Source organism: Herpailurus yagouaroundi, unplaced genomic scaffold, assembly GCF_014898765.1.
Source record: "Herpailurus yagouaroundi ecotype Mexico unplaced genomic scaffold, PumYag 208, whole genome shotgun sequence".
NCBI classification, from domain to species: domain Eukaryota; kingdom Metazoa; phylum Chordata; class Mammalia; order Carnivora; family Felidae; genus Herpailurus; species Herpailurus yagouaroundi.
The window spans coordinates 1,458,163-1,478,235 of NW_024412439.1; the positions used below are offsets into that span (position 1 = coordinate 1,458,163).

At 51.6% G+C, this 20,073-nt stretch overlaps 1 protein-coding gene across 1 annotated transcript in view; it reads left to right on the forward strand.

Moving 5' to 3' along the window:
- Positions 1-10,213: 10,213 nt before the first annotated feature.
- DRG2 (developmentally regulated GTP binding protein 2) overlaps positions 10,214-20,073 on the forward strand; it is a 21,227-nt gene continuing 11,367 nt past the window's right edge. Inside the window, exons 1-4 of the mRNA XM_040453026.1 lie at positions 10,214-10,391; positions 14,093-14,253; positions 19,060-19,149; positions 19,800-19,860. Coding sequence (XP_040308960.1) covers positions 10,328-10,391; positions 14,093-14,253; positions 19,060-19,149; positions 19,800-19,860 — 376 coding nt within the window. The 5' untranslated portion in view covers positions 10,214-10,327. The remainder of the gene's footprint in view (positions 10,392-14,092; positions 14,254-19,059; positions 19,150-19,799; positions 19,861-20,073) is intronic.

A 20,073-nucleotide genomic window follows, 5' to 3' on the forward strand; every position in this document is an offset into this window, starting at 1 on the left:
AGTGGTTTTTTTGTTTTTTGTTTTTGTTTTTTAATGTTTAAAAAGCTTAATAGGTTGGCATCAGCTGTAGGCCGCAGAGACAGGCCGGGCTTTGGGGGGCATCGCATTTGCTGGCGGTTTACACGACTCACTCAGAACACAAGACAGAAAGCTACAGCCCACGGGAGCACAACCAGCTGCGAGCTGCAGATCCACGGGCGGTGTAAGGAAACACAAGGCCCTTCGGTCTAGACGAGCGGTGTAGGGACACGCTTTACTCTGAACAAGTGACTTTCCTTTTGACGACACATGTACTGTATGTTACTGAGACTGAATGTCGGGGAAACCTTAGAGGAGAAGTACTTGGGATTCTAGTCAGTGGGCATCGGGACACCTAGGATGCGTAGTCCTAAGGAGGTGAGACGAACCCATCTGGTGAGGCCGGGGTTTTGGAGCCCCAAAACGTTGCCCCGGCGACTGCAGTGGAAAAATGATTCACGTCCGTTCCCAGAGACGAGTCCAATGTTTTCTTGATTCTGAAACTCCAGAAGGCATCAGGACGGCTGGCTCTGGTCACACCAGCTGATGGCAGAGTACCGAGGAGACCGCACTCGCGTGGCCTCAGGTTAGCTGGCAGGCGTCGCTTGACAGTAAAAGGAGACTGTGGGGCCGTGCTGGCTTTCCCTGGCCACACGGGCCGGCCATTTCACCCCAGATCCCCTCTCACGGCAGGCTCCTAAATCTTGCCTGAGTTTTGCAAGCTCCTTGAAGGATCTAGGCCCCGCTCAGAACCCAACGAGGGGTGAGCTCATCGGGGCCCTGTATGTGTGGCTCAGAGGTCAGCCGGGCAGTCAGCGGGCCGGGAAGGCCATTTGGAAACGCTGCTATTGTTCAGCTAGCCAGATGGGCTAGGTCCTGTTGGAGGATTTCTTCCTCCCTCCCTCTCTTAGCTAGGTAATGAAGTTGTACTGGGGAAAATCAAGCGATACCTTTGCTAGATCTTTCGGGCACATCCGAGATGAAGGTTTGCTTGCGTAAACATCTGCCCATTGAGGACAGGGAAGGGATTACCTGCCCACCTCCTCTTAGTAATTCCCAAAGAATCCACGTCAGCTCCTTCTCTTTCTCTCAGTTCCCCAAGGAATGTTGGGGATCACCCCCCTCTGTGGTTATTCTTTCCTGAACCTCCTCCGTGGTTTACGTGCCTCTGGTACTCTGTGCAATAGTTTTGGTTGACGCCTGAGTCCATCATTAAGAAATCAGTGCAGGATGCAGATTTTCTACCGTCTCCCTCCACCCCAAACAAACCTGCCACGAGGTAGGATCCTAGGGATTTGGCTGTTCTTTCCACTGCTCAGAAAGCTTCCATTCTGTACCCCCAGCCTCGTCTCTCCTCTGTGCTGGAATTATCCCTCCCCACCCACCCATCCTCTCAAACTTTACAGCATTTCAGCTGCAGCCCCAAAGTAACTAAGCAAGCCTTCACATGAAGTAGAAAGTCCCATCTGTGTGCTGGTTCTGTTGATAACGTGGAAATCACAAACTCCAGGGGAGCAAAGGGGCTTTTCAACGTCTTTTGCTTTCAGAAACAGGGAATTTATATTCTAAGGCCTTGAATTGATTTTTTTTTTCCTCATAAAATAGTCTGATAAGCTAATTTTTAAAAAGAAATGCCATTAAGTATGTTGCATTGTGGTTTAAAATTACTAACAAGTTCTGGGAAAGAAAAATATTTGATTTTGAATCTTACATGTTTTTAAAAATTAGATTTGAATGGGCACAAAGTATGAGTATTTTGTTTCTTTAGGGAGGACATGTGGAAAGGGTTTGAGGGTCTGGGATGGGAGAAGTATTTTGCAGAGCTATCAATGTCCAAATAATTTTTAAAAAATAATAAAGGTATTTAAGCAGTGACTTTGTGCTATTTCTATTTTTTTTTTTTTTTTTAGTTTGTTTATTTTGAGAGAGAGGGAGAAAGAACGAGTGGGGGAGGGGCAGAGAGCATCCCAAGCAGGCTCCACGCTGTCCGTGCAGAGCCTCACTTGGGGCTCAGTCTCACGGACCGCGAGATCACAACCTGGGCCAAAATCAAGAGTCGGACGCATAACCGACTGAGCCACCCAGGCGCTCCTTGTCCTATTTCTAAATCAAAACCGTTCTGGTAGAAGAACCCAGCCCCCTTTCTGGCCCTGTGTCTGTGGTGGTTTCCGGGCCGAGGCCCCCTCTGGGGGACGGATGCAGTCCGTGTCCTTGTCCCTCCTCGTTTCGGTGTTGTCAACTGCTGCTCAACACTGATGTTTGAGCTCCGTTTTGTTAATCTCCACACTTCTTTAAACATGTGGGAACAATTTTTTTTTTTTTTTTTTTTTTGCACGTGCTTAGGATGTATGCTTTTACTTCACACACAGAAAATTAACAGAGGTATTTGTTCACTGGCTGCTTCTCAGACCGGCGCGGGCACCCGCAAAGCGGACGGGGACTGGTCCTCAGAGGAAATGCCTGAGCCCCAACGCACTCGGGCTCCCAGATGGCTGCCCCAGCAACGTCCTGAAGCCAGATGTCAGTGGCAAGTTCAGGCCCTTGAGTTCTCCGCACCCTGTGGCCGAGGGCCATAGCCCAGCCAGTAAGGCCTGACTCCGATTTTTACAAACCACCCCGACGGGCGTTGCCAGGACACCTTGGCTCCCTTGCTCTAGTGTTAGGTTTCTGGTACCACCTCCTTAGGCAGCGCCAAGGAAGGCCGCGGAAACTCCCTGTGAATTCTGAAAACGTTAATAATGTTGAAAAGGTTTAAGGTTGAGCAAGTTGAAACGCTAAGGGAACTTACATCCATGTCAGGGCACAGTTCCTATGTGGATATAAAGTATCATCTGATCTCCTGTTGTTCGAACAACAGTGATGATAAACTTCCTCCCAAGATGGGTCAAGAAAGGAATCGGCTGTTCACAAGGCTGAAGCCCTACGGTTGAAGACACAATTTACTGGTGGTTTTGGGGGAGTAAGGTGTGGGATACCTGGGCTCTCCCTCCCAGATCTACCTTTAAGGCCTAGAGGGACCTCCCATGTACCAGCTAAACCCTCTGAGCCTGGAAAGCGGGAGGAACAATCTCCACATAGGTCAGAGAGTTGAGGGGCTGGAGGAGGTGCTCCTGGAAGCACCTGTTAGAGGAGGTGCTCCTGGAAGCACCTGTTAAACCGTAGAAATGCTCCACCCATGTAACATGTCATTCTTGCTTGGATAATGACACAAAGTATTTGCTGAGGCTTGCCATGTGCAAGGTGCCATTCTAAGCCTTGAGGCAATGCAGGAGCATTCCAAGCCGTCGCTCTGGGGCCTCAGGGAACTAACAGGAATAGAGTGGAAATTGACATTTTTCTGATCCCCACCAGGAGTCAAGACCCTCTTTCTCAGTGCTAGGTTCCCACTTTTAACCTTTCCTTCACTTTGCTTTTAAGTCATCCTTGGGCATGGTGGAAAATGTGTGGATTGTAGTAGGCGTGAAACCCACTGCAGGACAGGACAAAGGAGAAATTATAAATATCAACGCTGCCTGCATCGACCTCAACTGCACCTGAGGAGGAAAGCATTAAAATTGCTCGGTAATGAAACAGGCAGCTGGCTTTGACACAGAAAAGTGCCCGAAAATTGGATTGCAATTGAGCAGCTCTTTCTTCTAGATTTTTCTTCCAAAATATCTAAAGATTGAAACTCCCTACTTGCACACAGCAAGCAAAACGTGCAAGGCTTTTCATTTGTAGAGGAGCAGAGGCTGAAATTCAAGTTCATTTTGCCATTTTTTTTTTCCCCTTCTGATTTTTCAGCTTGCTTCACCCACTGGTCCTCATTCCTCTCCCTATTTGCTCAATGAATAGCTCCCTCCCTCCACACCTTCTTGAACTGGCACTGACTTGGAGCAGTGCTTCTCAAACTCCGTTGAACATCAGGATCACCTAACTCATTTAAAATGCTTTTGTCCAGCAGCACCCCAGACCAGTTCTATCACAACCTCTCCAGTGCCTTGAAGTTCCCAGAAGATTCCAGTGTGCAGGGAAGGGTTGAGCTTCCCACAGAAATGAAGAGAAGGGCTTTCAGGCTGGGGATGCTGGTTGGAGTGTGGAGGCAACATAGTTTGTTAGTATCTGTCAGAATAGCAAATGCCAGCCTGATCTTGTTGGCTCATGTGTGGACAGAGCCAGTGAACATTTCACCCCCATCTAGAACTTCATTTCTTGTGTCAGTGCTGATGTTCATCAGGGCTTTCACTCATTTGGCAAATGCTTTTAAAAATTTTTTGATTATTAAAAACAGAACAAACTGAGGGTTGATGTGGGATGGGAGGGAGGGGAGTAGTTGATGGGCATTGAAGAGGGCATCTTTTGGGATGAGCACTGGGTGTTGCATGGAAACTAATTTGACAATAAATTTCATATAATAAAAAAAAATTAAAAATAAAAGAATTTGATTTTGAGAGAGAGCAAGAGAGAGCACGAGCAGGGGAGGGGCCAAGAGAAAGGATCCTAAGCCAACAGCACAGAGCCTGACACCGGACTCGATCCCACGAACTGCAAGATCATGACTTGAGCCAAAATCAAGAGTCAGATGCTTAACCGACTGAGCCCTCCAGGTGCCCCTTGGCCAATGCTTCTGAGCACTTACTGGGTGCTAGCCACGGTTCGGTGTGCCTGGGATGCGTCCTTGCACAACAAATCCCAAGAATGGCCTGTGTTCTTAAGGGGAGGGCTACATAACAATAGCATAAAAAACTCCCGTAGTATCAGATGTGTTGTTAAATGATAAGCCTTACAGGAAGAGTAAAAGCAGACTGGGAGTGCCAGCTGGGGGAGGGGTGTGGGTTGCCAGGCCTCACTGGGCCTCACTGAGCAGGTGACGTTTGAGCCAAGACCTGGAGGTGGGGGGTGAGCCAAGCAGATGTGTGAGGATGAGCACTCCAGGCAGAAGGACAGTCTGGGCAGAGTTCCCAAGACAGTGAGCCAGCTGTGCTAGAGGAACCACAAGGAGCTGAGGAGGAGGAAGAGGAGGAGGAGGAGGAGGAGGAGGAGGAGGGGGGGGCAGAGGCGACAACAACGGGCGGGGGGGGGGGGGGCAGTGGGGGAGACACATAGGAGAGTCAGCCCCTGTGGGACCTCACTGATCGTTGTCATGATAACGATTCTGGCTTGCACTCAGGAGTTGCTGGAGGATGTGAGCAGAGGAGAGACGTGACCTGCCTGACGCAGGTTGTAAAGGATTTTGGTGGATGGTGGGCAGCCTGAAGCAGCAAGCGTGCAGAGACAGCGATCAGGAGGCCACCGTGCACCTGGGCGACGCGGTGGTGCCACAGCAGAGAAGAGAGGAGAGGTCCTCATCTGCATGTGTTTCGAAGGTAGAGCCAAAAGGATTTGCTGATGGGGGCGCCTGGGTGGCTCAGTCGGTTAAGCGTCCGACTTCGGCTCAGGTCACGATCTCGCGGTCCGTGAGTTCCAGCCCCGCGTCAGGCTCTGGGCTGATGGCTCAGAACCTGGAGCCTGTTTCTGATTCTGTGTCTCCCTCTCTCTCTGCCCCTCCCCCGTTCATGCTCTGTCTCTCTCTGTCTCAAAAATAAATAAACATTAAACAAAATAAAAAAAGAATCTAGAATTGACTAGTTTTAATAATTCCAGTGGGCCTTGGGGCATGTGGCTGTCCTTAGTTGTCTGGAACCTGGCTCTGGGGCGATCAGGGCTAGGGATATTGGCTTGGTGTGTGAGCATTTGATTAGGAGGTGGCTGGAGTCCTGGGGTGGAGATCGGTGGTTTGCACATGAATGGCAATACTGGGAAGCGGGGAGCCCTTAGCTATCTTTAAGAATTGGCTGACCCTGGGAGGGGCGGTGTCTCCTCAGTCAGCAAGGCCAGTCAGCAAGGCCACAAATGCCAGAGCATCAAGAATAAAGAAAAGAGGAAAATACATAGTTAAAAGTATGGGTCCTGTAATGCTAAAGGGATGAATCTAAGAAAAAAACAGTTGGGGCATCTGGGTGGCCCAGTCAGTTAAACGTCCGACTTCGACTAAGGTCATGATCTCATGGCTCGGCTTGGGAGTTCAAGTCCCACATCAGGCTCTCTGCTGTCAGGGATCCTCTGTCCCCTTCTCTGTCTACCCCTCCCCAGCTCATTCTCTCTCTCTCTCTCTCTCTCTCTCTCTCAATAAATAAGTAAGTCAACTTTGAAAAATAAAGAAAACAGAACAGTTGTGTATTCCAGCTGCTAGAAAGAGACACCCTGAACTCTCAGGACTTGAGCTAATGGACGTCTGTTGGTCGTTCCCACCAAATCCAGTTGGGACAAGGTGGGTGTGGGTTCTTCCCCACCAGTCATCACCAGTCATCAGGGACGAGGCTGTGCCATCTTTAACCCCTGCCTTCCGCAACCGTCCCGGGGGAGGCAGAGGATCAAGCTTCAGGCTTCCATGCGCCGGGTCTGGAAGGGTGGGCATCGCTTTTCCCTAATCAGCGGCCGCACCCAACTACAAGGGTGGAAAGGTGGCCTAGCTGGTTGCTTGGGAGGACAGGGGAATCGATCTGGGGACCAACTGGTCAGTCTGAGGTACAACAGCTGCAGGTGGAAGAGGTCTGGAGGAAGAGCAGAAGGTCAGCTTTGGATGCGCTAAGTCTAGATAAATATGCGTTAGATTTCCAAGGGGTGATGATGTGTGGCTCTGAACCTCAGGACAATGTCTGGACTGGAGCAAAAATGTAAGGGGCGCCTGGGTGACTCAGTCAGTTAAGCATCCGACTTCAGCTCAGGTATTGATCTTGTGATCCGTGGGTTCAAGCTCCACGTTGGGCTCTGTGCTGATGGCTCAGAGCCTGGAACCTGCTGCGGATTCTGTGTCTCCCTCTGTCTCTCTGCCTCTCCCCCATTTATGCTCTGTCTGTCTCTGTCTCTCTCAAAAATAAAACATTAAAAAAAATTTTTTTAATTACCATTAAAAAATTCAAAAAGTATGTTTCCAGGGGCGCCTGGGTGGCTCAGTCGGTTAAGTGTCCGACTTCAGCTCAGGTCACGATCTCGCAGTTTGTGAGTTCAAGCCCTTTGTCGGGCTCTGTGCTGACAGCTCAGAGCCTGGAGCCTGTTTCGGATTCTGTGTCTCCCTCTGTCTCTCTGCCCTTCCCCTGCTCACGCTCTGTCTCTCTCTCAAAAACAAACATTAAAAAAAATATTTCTACAGTCACGGTAGCAGCGTCTCCAGAAAGTCTGTAAACTCTGTTTCAAAGATTCCTCAAGTGAGATGAACAAACAAGGCTTCCCAGGTTTGGGTTTGGAGAACCCAGACCTTCTGAACAGAAAGGGCCAGTTACCTAGACAATGCTTCATATTCAGCTTCTCTCTCTCGACCCTTGAAGGAGGAATGAGTCTCATGTAATTTACGAAGCCACTGAGGCCCACGGGGACTGTGACCGAAGCAGACACAACAGCAGAGATGCCAGGACTCTTGGAAGGTGAGTCATATGTCAGAACACTTCTGTTTCCCCAAATGGAAACTTTGTAGGCACAAGCATAGTTGGAAAAGCAGCCCAGTGAGCCACGTCATGTCCAATTTGGAGGCGGAGGAGTGTTGGAGACCTACTCCTGGGTAAGGGCTCTTACAGACCTCCACGTTGGCATGGGCCTCCCTAGGTCTCAGAGGGCTTTCACAGAACCTTCTTGAAAGCTTACCCAAACCCTCACACGCAGGTATTCTCAACCACAGTCTACTTTGTTATGTTCCCTTGGGGTCACTGGACTTGGAATTGGAGGCCCTGCTCTCAAATCTCAGCCCTGCTACTGAATAGCTTGAGCCACCAGACCAGGCACTCTGCATGGCTTAGTAATCGCACTTTGTAAAAGGTGGGTGAGAATTGCAAGCTCAAACCTCCCAGAAGCCCCCCTCGAGCCTAGAGCCTGGCCCATGATAAACATTCAATAAATGTGGGTGGAATCTGAGGAGGATGTGAGACCCACAGGGGAGAAATCACTTACAGTGGCCCTGACATTCAAGAAAAACTTAGGGGCAAACAATGTGCCCGGTGCACGTTTTCATAACAACCGTGTTATTCCCATTTTTAAGATACAGAAAGAGATTCGGAGGGATTAAGACATTTAACCAAGCTCGCGCTGTTATGAACCTCAGATCTGAACACAGAGTCATTTCCAAGGACCCACTTTCCACCCCCAACTTTTTATGAAAAACATACAGAAAAGTTGAAAGAATAATTCAATACACACCTACACACTGTTAACATATGGCCCCATTTACTTTAGCGTCCTTTCTTTAAATGTATACATATTTGGAACTATTTAAAGTAAGATAGTAAGAACAAACATCATGTTCTTTAACTCTGATGTAGACTGAATGTTTGTATCCCTCGAAATTCATATGTTGAAGCCCTAACCCCCCGATGTGCTGGTATTTGGAGATTCGTCTTTTGGAATCTGATCCTTTGGAAGGGTCAGATGAGGTCATAATGGGATCCACGCTCTTATAAGAACAGACACCAGAGAGCTCCCCCTTCTTTCCTTGTGTGCACGCACCTAGTAAAGGCCATGTAAGGACACAGCAAGAAGGTGACCGTCTACAATCCAGGAATAGGGCTCTCACCAGAACCCAACCATACTGGCTCCCTGATCTCAGACTTCCAGCCTCCAGAGCTGTGAGAAAAATAAATTCTGTTGTTTAAACCACCCAGTGTGTGGTATTGTGTTATGGCAGCCTGAGCAGACTAAGACAATCCCTAAATGCCACTGGGTACATCTGTTAAGAATAAAGACATTCTCGGGGCGCCTGGGTGGCGCAGTCGGTTAAGCATCCGACTTCAACCAGGTCACGATCTCGCGGTCCGTGAGTTCGAGCCCCGCGTCGGGCTCTGGGCTGATGGCTTAGAGCCTGGAGCCTGTTTCCAGTTCTGTGTCTCCCTCTCTCTCTGCCCCTCCCCCGTTCATGCTCTGTCTCTCTCTGTCCCAAAAATAAATAAATGTTGAAAAAAAAAAAAAAAGAATAAAGACATTCTCGGGGCACCTGGGTGGCTCAGTCGGATGAGCGTCTGACTTCAGCTCCGGTCATGATCTCGCCGTCTGTGAGTTCGGGCCCCGCGCCGGGCTCTGTGCTGACAGCTCAGAGCCCGTAGCCTGTGTCTCCCTCTCTCTCTGCCCCTCCCCTGCTCATGCTCTGTCTCTCTCTCTCTCTCTGTCAAAAATAAACATAAAAAAAAAAAAAAAAGATTCTCGGGGCGCCTGGGTGGCTCAGTTAAGGGTCCAACTTTGGCTCAGGTCATAATCTCGCAGTTTGTGGGTTCGAGCTCCACGTCAGACTCTGTACTGACAGCTCAGAGCCTGGAGCCTGCTTCAGATTCTGTATCTCCCTCTCTCTGCCCCTTCCCGCTCGCACTCTGTCTCTCTCTCAAAAATAAACATTAAGAAAACTTTTAAAGAATAAAGACATTCTCCTACATAATCATACCCATGAACAGTAGCAATGATTCCATAATATCTAATATCCAATCCAAAGTCGAAATTTCAATTGGATTAAGAATGTCTTTTTATAGCTGCTTTTGAAATGTTAAACCAGATTCTAGGCAAGGTCCACACATCGTATTTAGTATCTTTTTTATCTGGAACAGTCTCCCTATCGCACCTTTAGTCATTGACAATTTTGAAGAGCCCTGGTCACTTGTCTTACAAAACGTACCACGTTCTACATTTGTCTGATGGTTCCTCGTGTCTAAACTCAGATACGGTGTTTTTTGGCAAGAATGCCACGTAGGAGGTGCTACTTTATAATGCACCACATCAGGAGGCATCTGATGGCAGGTGGTTAAGGCTAAAGGTGGAACATTTCGTTAACGTGGTAAGGGGGACCCGCTTTCAACCTCTACACAAAACAAGAGCCATCAAGCTTTCAGCTCAGCGATTCCTGACACCAGCAGAGCCAGGTGCGCTTGGAACCCAAAGTTCGGGGTTCCTCACCCAACATTCCCTCTTTGTCTCCCAAGCTCGCATCCCGCCCAGCTCGCGCCTGGCCCCGTACAAAATGGCCCCGCCCCGCCCCGGCCTGGCCCCGCCCCGGCCCCGCCCCAGCCCATCCTGGCCCCGCCCCGGTTCTTAGTTGGCGACGGTGGGGAGGCCAGCCCCGCCGGCCCAGCGGGCGGAACCAATTGTGTCTAGCACTCCGCTCGACGTGGCCGCACGGACTCTGAATCCCGGAGCGCCGGGCGCACGAGGACGCTGTTCTCCGTGCGCTTCCGGGCGCACGCAGTTCGGCCGCCGCCGAGAGGGCGGAATTCCCGGTGCCGCTGCCGTCTCTGTCGGTGCGCCCGGTTCAGCCGCCACCATGGGGATCCTGGAGAAGATCTCCGAGATCGAGAAGGAGATCGCTCGGACGCAGAAGAACAAGGGTGAGGGCCGGCCTGGCGGGGCCTTCCTTTCTGCCCGCCTCAGTTTTCCTATCCGTACAATGGGGGAACAACTCCAGCGATAGAGCTGAAGCGGGCTCGAAGGCCGCAGAAAAGTGCCAGAGACGTGACCTCGTCTCCCAGCGCGCCGAGGCAGGCAGGACCAGGCAGGATCCGGGTCCCAACGCGCTGGTCTAAGTGCAAACGATCCCTGTGAGATCTGCTTGGTGCCAGACCAGGTGACCGAGTAGAGAAATCCCAGCGCGCAGCCAGCATCTGACCCAGAGAGGCATGGTCTGGGTTCAAACCCGGGTCTCCCGGTGGTCGGGCCTGGGGGAGTTGGCGCTCGCCCCGCTTTGTGCTGGCAAGTCCAGGAGGACCCCTTTTACAGGTACCCAGCACCAGGAGGTACCCCTTTTACAGCTTCACCCAGCACCTCGGGAACAGAGGCCATCAAGACTGGAGTCTGGCGGACCTGGATTTGAACTCCAGCGCCACCAGTACCTGCCGTGAAAGCTTGGAAACTCACTTAACCTCTTTGCGCATCAATGTCGTCATTTGTCCCTGTCTCATCTTAGCCCACAACTAGGTTAAACTAGATAGCATGTGCAAAGTACTAGGCACATGGGAAGCACTCAGTATTTAGAGTAACCCCCCGACAGAGGTAGCACATAATGAAGGATCAAATCTAGGCTTCAGATTGTAAGGGCTGGAAGAGCTCACCGGAGAAGAGCAGTGGGGAGAAACAAATGATAACACCCAAGAAGGCTTCCAGGAGGAGGTGGGGCTTGAGCTGCTTAAGGGGAGGATACTGCAGGTGAGGGGCACTGTGGAGGCAAAAGCATGGGAGTCCTGGTGAGCGTGGTGTGTTCATGGGACTTCTAGGTCTAAAACATTCTAGAACAGAAGGAGGATCTGGAGTAATGGGGGATACGACTGGCCAGGGCGAGTGAAGCCCAGTGCCTAGCCAGTCCTGCTTTGGGGTTGCAGGAGCAGGAAGCAGGGGATATTAGATGGCTAATCTCAGTATCTGTCCTTCCTTGGCTCCATTTAGTTCTGGAGGCTGAGAAATTGGGGGCATCTTTCATTCATTCATTATGTAAGTCTTTTTTTTTTTTTTTTTTTTAAGTTTATTTGAGACAGAGAGCATGAGCAGGGTAGGGGCAGAGAGAGGGGGAGAGAGAGATTTCTAAGCAGGCTCTGCACTGTCAGCATAGACTCCAACGAGGGGCTCGAACTCACAAACATTGAGATCATGACCTGAGCTGAAATCAAGAGTCAGACGCTTAACAACTGAGCCACCCAGGTGCCCCTCATGATGTAAATCTTAGCAGAGCCCTTACCGTGTGCTAGGCACTCTGGTTAAGGCCATCAGCACAGCAGGCACATACTTGCCCTCTTGGAGCTGACCTTCCAGTGGATAGTCTGTAAACTAACAACCAAATAAATAAGATTGTTTCATCCAAAAAATACATGCTGTGAAGGCAGACCAGGGTGACACAGCAAGGGTGGAGTTGGGGGCTGGGCCTGCTAAGGTGAATGATCAGAGAAAACCTCCATGAGGCGGGGACATTTTGAGTTGAGGCCAAAATGAGAAGGTACCAGCCATAACGAAGATCTGGGGCAAGACTGTTCCCAGCAGAGGAACGAACATCTCTGAGGCAGGAACGGACTTGGCTTGTTCAAGGATCTGAAGGTCTGGGGCTGGAGTGCAGTGATGGGAAAGGAAAGGGCCAGTCATGTAGGGCCCCGTAGGTCATGGGAAAGAGTCTGAATTGTGTTCTCAGGGCAGCGGGAGCTAGTGGAGGGTGTTAAACAGGGGACAGACATAGTCTGATTGCTGTTTTAAAAGCTCCCACCAGCTGCCCTGTGGATGATACTCCACAGGATCAAGGAAAGTATTTTGTCAGTGGTAGAAAAGGGGATGGAAAGGTGGTTTAAGGATTAAGACTTAGTCCTTCCCTTCAAGAGGTGCTTAGAATCTCAACGACCTAGGGTGACAGGAAGGTCCAGATGAACCTGACGGTTGCCAAACCCATTCTTGACCACTTCTCCCTGCCATCCATTCACTCATTCACTTGTTAGACGTTTCCTGAGTGCCTGCCCTGCGCCACGGGAGACTGGGGATCCTGCCCCACTTGAGTGAGGGAAGTAAAGAAACAAGATAGTTTCAAATGGTGGTAAGAGCCATGAAGACCATACCCAGGGTCATGAAGCAGAGCGGGGGCCTGAGGAAGGGCAGGGGTTACTGTGGATCATGATACTAACCAGTTTTTCCTGGGTGCTCAATGGTGCTGGGCATTATTCTCAGTGCTTTAAGCCTTACAGAAATCCAGTGGAGTGGTTACTACTGATAACGTCCCCGCTTTGCAAATCGAGAAACTGATAGACAAGAAGATTAAGGAACTTTCCCAAAGTTAAATGGCCAGGAATGATAGGGTGGGATTCTAGCACAGGTTACTTACCTTTGCGGGACACTGCCCACCGCCCCTTCCGGCTGAGTAAGGGGAGGCCTCTTTGAAGAGGTGACATCCGAACTGAGCCTCAGATGTCGAGAAGGAGCCGGCCCCGTGAAGACAAGGTTGAAATGGAAGGGATAGCAAATGCAAAGATCCTGAGGCACGAAGGGTGTCAGCATGTCCTGAAGAAGCAAAAAGAAAGCCACTGTGGCTGGAATATAGTAAAAGAGAGTGGAAGGAGATGTTGGAGCAGTAGTGAGGGACCAGGTTACTAAGCCACAGCCCACTTTTCTAGTGAAGATTTTGTAACACCTTTACCGTCGTGAAATACCACTCCCCATCACTGTGCAACTTTTGTACACACCGAATTTGAGAAAAATCAGTATCGTGCTCTAATCCTAATACAAAGGCAGAGCGAAAGGAAAGTAATTTATAATTAAAATAGCGTTTATTTCAATATTTAAATGTTGGGGCACAGCCAAGGTACAGCGACGTTATAATGAAGTGAGATATTTGCACCTCTGGGCAGAATCACCGGGTATGTGGGCTTAGCCACGATCTACACCAGTGCAGTGTGTTATGTTGGTGACTCAGGTACCCTGCAAGAGGCATCACTGTGAGCAGCCTGGGATCCCAAGATGGTGAGCACCTCTGGGTAAAGTTTGAAACAACATGCTAGACTCTTTCCTTGACGTACACAGCAGTCGCATTCCTGGAAATTTCAGTGTTTATTAACACTGTAAGAAAATGTCCTGGGGGTTTCTTTTTGTGAAAGAGAGGCTCTAGGCCCTGGTGCTCCTAACCCAGGTTTTCCCTCCACAGATGTCTTAGGACTGTGAAAAAAATCCTATGGGACACGGGACAATTCTTGGCTGTGCCAGACTGACTCACACTTTGTAGGGCCACTGGCGTCCCTGGCCCCTGTCTGGTAAATGGCGATGGGGACCTCACCATCACACTGACCACAGAAAACATCCTCCGGCACACCCCAGGGGGTGGTGCTGTCCCCTGGTGCTGACGTGGGGTCATGCGGTCTTAATAAGGACACTGGCTTGTATCCTAAATGAAGTGAGAGGCTAAGGCGGCATTTTGAGACAAGGAGTGTTTTCTTTGCTGATCTCCTCGACGATTGCCATCCGGTTCTGATGTTTCCAGCCAGCATTTGGTTGTATGTGGGGTTGCACCTGACCCACGGGGCTTGGATACCCTGGATACTTACCTTCTGTCTTGCTTTCCGTCCTTCAGCCACTGAGTATCATCTGGGCCTGCTGAAAGCAAAACTCGCCAAGTATCGGGCCCAGCTGCTGGAACCGTCCAAATCGGCCTCATCCAAAGGAGAGGGTTTCGATGTCATGAAGTCGGGTGATGCCCGTGTGGCGCTGATTGGATTTCCCTCTGTGGGTAAGGTCAGTGATGGTCAGCGTGGGCCTTGGGGAGGAAGCAGCCTGTCTTCCGAACACGACTGCCTGCGCCTCCTCGCGCTGCCTTTCTGAATTCGCTCCAGGGACCAAGAAGACCCAGCCTCCCCCAGGATCAGGTCCCACCCCTTTATCATCCTGCCTGGTGACCATTGTTTCCTGTCTCCACTCGGTCTCTGACCCATCCATCGTGCACAAACGTTTATTGAGTGCACACCCTGTGCCAGGCTCTGTGAGGCACTGGTAATACGATAGGGAACAAGATAGTTCTGTCCCTGCCCACACGGAGCTCCCCTTCTTAGGGGAGAAAAGACAGTAAGCAAACAGTGGACGACTGGTGAGGACTGTTGTGGAGGAATATGCAGGGCAGGGGTGGAGTTTATGTCAGGGAGTTCAGGAAGGCTGCTCTGAACCACTTCCTTACCTTCTGGTACCACCGAGATAACTTCAGGCTCATCATGTATGTTCCCTGCCCCAGCCCTAGAATTGGCCGTTATTTCCTGGGAGCCCTGGTTCCTTTTCTTCTTCTGAGAATGCTGTTTAGAAACCAAGATCTGGGTGTTAACTCACTTTGTAGCAGAATCGTTCTGGCTGTGGCGCAGATAATAGGTCGGAAGCGGGGACCCCAGCTCAGATATAGGCCAAGGGAACAATGACCAGGTGGCTTAGACAGACGCTGGTGGAATAGCATCAGGGGAAGTTGGTAACAGCTCTCGCTTCCCGAGTGCTAACTACAGGCTGAGCGCTATGCTTTGTACGGGTTTGGTTTTGTTTTCCCCTTGGCCTATATGATGGGTGTGTGTATCACAGGAGGTGGGAATTGATCTTGCGCTCTGTCTACACACAACACACACACACTCTCTGAAAATGGGATTATGGCTACATTGGGCCCTGGCATTTTCACTCCCCCGTGGGTATCTGTCTCATTCATACATTAGAGTTACCTCCTCTCTCTCTTTTTTTAATATATATATTTTTTTAACGTTTATTCCCTTTTTGAGAGACAGAGACAGAGTGTGAGCAGGGCAGGGGCAGAGAGAGAGGGAGACACGGAATCCGAAGCAGGCTCCAGGTTCTGAGCTGTCAGCACAGAGCCTGATGCGGGGCTTGAACTCGCGAACCATGAGATCACGACCTGAGCGGCCAAAGTTGGACGCTTAAGCAACCGAGCCACCCGGGCGCCCCGGAGTTACCTCCTCTCTTAACAGCTGCCTAGAATCCCTCACTGTGGTCATAGTGTCATCAATAGTCTGCTCCTTCCCTCCTCTGCCATGGTAGCTAGGTCACCCCCAGGCTTTTGTTTGCCCACACGGTGCTGTAGTCACTATCCTTGTGCGTGGATCTTTGTGAACTGGAGCCGGTATTTGTGGAGGACGCATTTGGCCAAGTGAGCACAGCAGCTCTAGGATGTGGGTTGTAGAAATGGCCGTCGGCACACTGCCATTTACCCCCCAAAGGAGCTGTAGCCAATGCCATGTGGAGACAGTAGGAATGTCTCTAGTGTCTGCTCACGTACCCCTACACGTGATGCTGCATCAGCGCTGGGCTGTGAGCTGGCCCAATCTCTGCCTCCAGTTCTGCAGAAGGGTTCCTTCCCTATGACAGGCAGGTGCTTCTTAACCTTTGGGAACGCTCTTACCCCAGTTGGACCTTATTATCAGTACCCAGTTGGGTGCACTGCCCCCTGTCCTCCATCTGTGCGGGCTCGGGAAACAACGTCGTTTTCGTTATCATCCATGCAGGTAGGATGAGGATGGGAAGGTTGCTGTAGCCGAGGGTGATGAATGCCCTGGAAGGGAGCCACTGTGCCCCCCCTCCCCCCAGGCCGCTTGGCGTCCATCCAGCCTGCCCCTTTCAACCCTCGTGCCAAACCCAAGCACCTGTTTGGCGTGCGGCTACCTGGCCAGCGCTCAGATACCTGTAGCGATGGTGCTTATGACTCCTCAACTGGACGCCGAGCAGCGCAGGGGCCTCCCGCCTCAGCCCCTCAGGAGGAGCCGGCGCTGCAGGAGCCCCTCTGGAGAGGTGGGACTGTCCCCAGCCGTGCCCTCTGCCAGCTGGCCACCCGCACAGTCTTCAGTCCTGGTGTGGTTTCCAGATCCCTGTCTTTTTGTCTCTTTCTCATTTTTCCCAATTTTGTGTAATAGAAATTTCCAGACTTGCAGGAGAGATGAAAGAACAAATACAGTGTCCCCGCCATCTGGGTCCATCAGTTTGCCATATTGCTGCATCTCCTGGTATTTGTGTGTATTTGTGTGCCTGGGCGAGTGGGCTTTTGTTGTTTTGACTGAACCATTTGAGACTAGATTGCAGACATCATGCTTTGTGACCTTTGACCCCAGTATTTAAGCTTTATTTCTAAAGGATAAGGATATTTTCCTGCTGAGCCACAAACTATCTATCACACTAGACAAGATTAACAGTAACATAGTAACCATCTAATGCCTGGACCATATCCTGATTTCAACACTCGCCCCAAAATGACCTCTGCGGCTGATCTGTCCAAACGGAGGTCTGTTCTAGGACCACATGGGGCCCCTGTATGTATTATTCCTCCATCTGCTTTAATCTAGAACAGTCCCTTTTGTCAAGACCCTAGCTCTCAAGAGACCGGACAGTGGTCCTACCGAAAGCCCATGCTCTGCAGTTGTCTGCTTGCTTCCTTGTGGTGTGCCTTAACCTTTTCGTCTGTTCGTTGTTCTTCCTGTGAGCCGGAAGTCAGGTAGGAACCTGGGACTTGGGGCTTGGTTCCACATAGGAGAGGGGGTAGACCTCGTTTTGCACCATGCCGGAAAGCCCCTGATAGCTGGTTGCATTTCCAGAACCACTGGGTTAAGGGGAGGGATACCCTGTCTCCCCTCCGCATAGTTGCGTTAGCCTCCCCGCCCCCACCCCAGGGGACTGCAAAGTGCCCTGCAAGGTGTGCCTACAGTAGTGTGCAGAAGTCAGGCCCCGTTGACATCCCCTTGGTGTCCTTGACACCAGTGAATTGTCCTTGCCTGTGAGTTTTGTTAGTGGTTGCAGATGTCGACTTTCTAGTTCTCTTCTTCCTTCCTCACTAATTAGCTGATGTTCCTCAAGAGAGTAGCACTTTCTCTCATCAGTGTTGCTGTCTGGTTAGCCTGAAAAAGTTCCTGGAAAGGCGGGACAAATGCTGATGTGTTGCCTATACATGACCAGTAAGATGTTGGGTCATAGCTGTCCCACAGAGTGACAGGTAAGTATTTTCAGGCTTTAATTCTTCAGGTGTTTATCATGGACTCTATCCGTTTTCACCTCTTATTTTGAGTTTACTTTCCAACCTGCCGAGGACTTCTTTTCCAGATGAGAAGCCCAGGCTGGGAGAAGCCACCTTGTTTACCAAGGGCTATGCCCTTGAGGGTCTGCCCTGTGGCCAGATGCCACCGTCCTGTTGGGGATCTGGGCTCTCCAGCCATGGGAGGGCCCAGCCTCCCCACTGCAGAGGCCAGAGAGCCTTCCGTTAGCGTCCAGCCGCCATCACTCAGTGTCTCGGCAGCCGTTGCTCTCGGGCTGCCCCACCTGTCCATACCTGTCTACCGCACCGGGTTTTTATCTTTCCTCGAGTTTCTTTTTTTTTAATTTTTTTTTTTTCAACGTTTATTTATTTTTGGGACAGAGAGAGACAGAGCATGAACGGGGGAGGGGCAGAGAGAGAGGGAGACACAGAATCGGAAACAGGCTTCAGGCTCTGAGCCATCAGGCCAGAGCCCGACGCGGGGCTCGAACTCACGGACCGCGAGATCGCGACCTGGCTGAAGTCGGACGCTCAACCGACTGCGCCACCCAGGCGCCCCTCTTTCCTCGAGTTTCTAAGAGGTCCCCAGGGTGGAGAGTTTCTGGATTCGAGGGCAGTGTTTCCTTCAAGGTCTGAAGATATGTGAGTGAGATGTGGCCCCCAGTCGTTCCGGTTGCCAGCGAGGGGCACGGTCCAGGCGGCCCCGTCACAACTGCGTCTCAGACTTTTTATTCCAGGTGTCCTGCGACTAGGATGGGGGCAGGAGGCCAGGGCTGGCTTTCTTCCCCTTCTGGCTCTGCCCACTGCTTTGCTGGCCCTCTGGGCCACTGCATCCATCGCCGTGGTGTCGCCATGCTCGGGGCTTGGCGCCTCGGGTGCCTCATCATCTTTAACCCCACGTGGCCCCATGCGGTAGGGAGCGAGCAGATGGCCAGCCCATGCGTGAGGACTCTGAAGCTCAGAGCATGAAGTTTCTTGCCCAGGGGAGCCACGTTTCTAACTCCCCACCAGGCCAGGCCATGGCTCTGGTCCCGCAGCGAACCGTGGCATAAATGTTCCCATCAAGACCCTTCCTGCCTGGCAGCCCCCTCTCCTGCCGTCTGGCTCCGTCTCAGACCTCATCTGCCTCCTTGGCGTATCTCACCCCTCCCTGGGTGAGCAGCCACTTTGAGTGCCACAGGCCACTGTTGCCTGCTTGAAGTTCTCTGGGGCCCAGGAAAGGCTGGAGGGTTTGGTGGAGCTAGAGAGGGGCCCCTGATTTAGTTGGGGATCCCACTTAGAAACCAGGTCCCTGTGTCCACCTGAGATGGGCCTTGAGGCCTCCGAGGAATGGAGTGTCCTGGCGCCCTACCTGCCCTGGGCAGAGCCAGAGGCGACCTTTCCAGCTGTTGTTTTCTTTCTAGCTACCCAGGTCCCCACCCTGAGGCGGAGGAGGGAGTCTCTGTGATGCCCGCATCCGGCAGGCTCCTGGCCTGTGGGGATTCTCGAAGGAGGCTGGGACAAGACTCCTCACTGCAATGACCTCTTTTTCCTCCTAGTCTACCTTCTTGAGTCTAATGACCTCCACAGCCAGCGAAGCTGCGTCCTACGAATTCACAACCCTGACATGTATCCCTGGAGTCATTGAAGTAAGTCGAGGTGTGCTGGATTCCAGAAGGGGAAAGGGTACATGCTTGGGTTTGCGATTATATATTTGTAAGTCATGAGTGGAGGTGTCCCTGGGGGGGCGGGGGGGCGGAGGGGGGGTTCTGAACTGAGCTTCTTTGCTCTCAAGCAGTGGTACCTCTGAGGATTCTGGCTGCTGGGACCCCAGAGATGCCTGCCTGGAACCCTGACTGGTTCCGGGAGTCCGGCCAGCACCTGGCCGCTCTTGCTGGTGCCCCTTTGTGCTCCACTGGCCCGCGCCACCCCGGCTTGGGTCGCTTGGTGGTGGTTGGCTGTATCCCTCTGTTTTCTGTGAAGCTTCAACGCCTCGGGTAGCTGGGGTTCCTATGGCCCAGAGCCTCCGCGGTGAAGTGATATTTTTGTAAGGTGCTGTTACCATCAGTGATGGGTGGGTAGGATTACAAAAACTCCAGAGTCTGTGCCTGGGGGCTCCTCAGCTTGCAGGATCTGGAGCTGGAGCTGTGCCAGGCTGAGCAGGCTTGGACCTGGCCCCCGAGGCTGAGCCCTGGGATTCCCAGACCCCTGAGCTGCAGGCCAGAGTGGGGGTCCTGGGTTCAGGCAAGCCCTTCCCACGGTCACCCCTCTTCACCTTACCTTCTCCTCTGCATCCTAGTACAAAGGAGCCAATATCCAGCTCCTGGACCTTCCTGGGATCATTGAAGGTGCAGCACAAGGTAGGGAGTGGGAACAGGCGGGTGGGAAACAGGGTGGATCTCTGCACCCCAGCCCGTCCTCTTCTGTAGGGATTTGCTGTACTGGCCTCACCGTTAAAATTGGACATGGCTGCAGGGCTCAACGGGTAGGGGTGGGTTCAATGCCCTGTGCTTCAGGGACTCTGGCCTCATACGGTCCTGGCAGGCCCCGTATTAAAGCCGAGGAGACTGAGG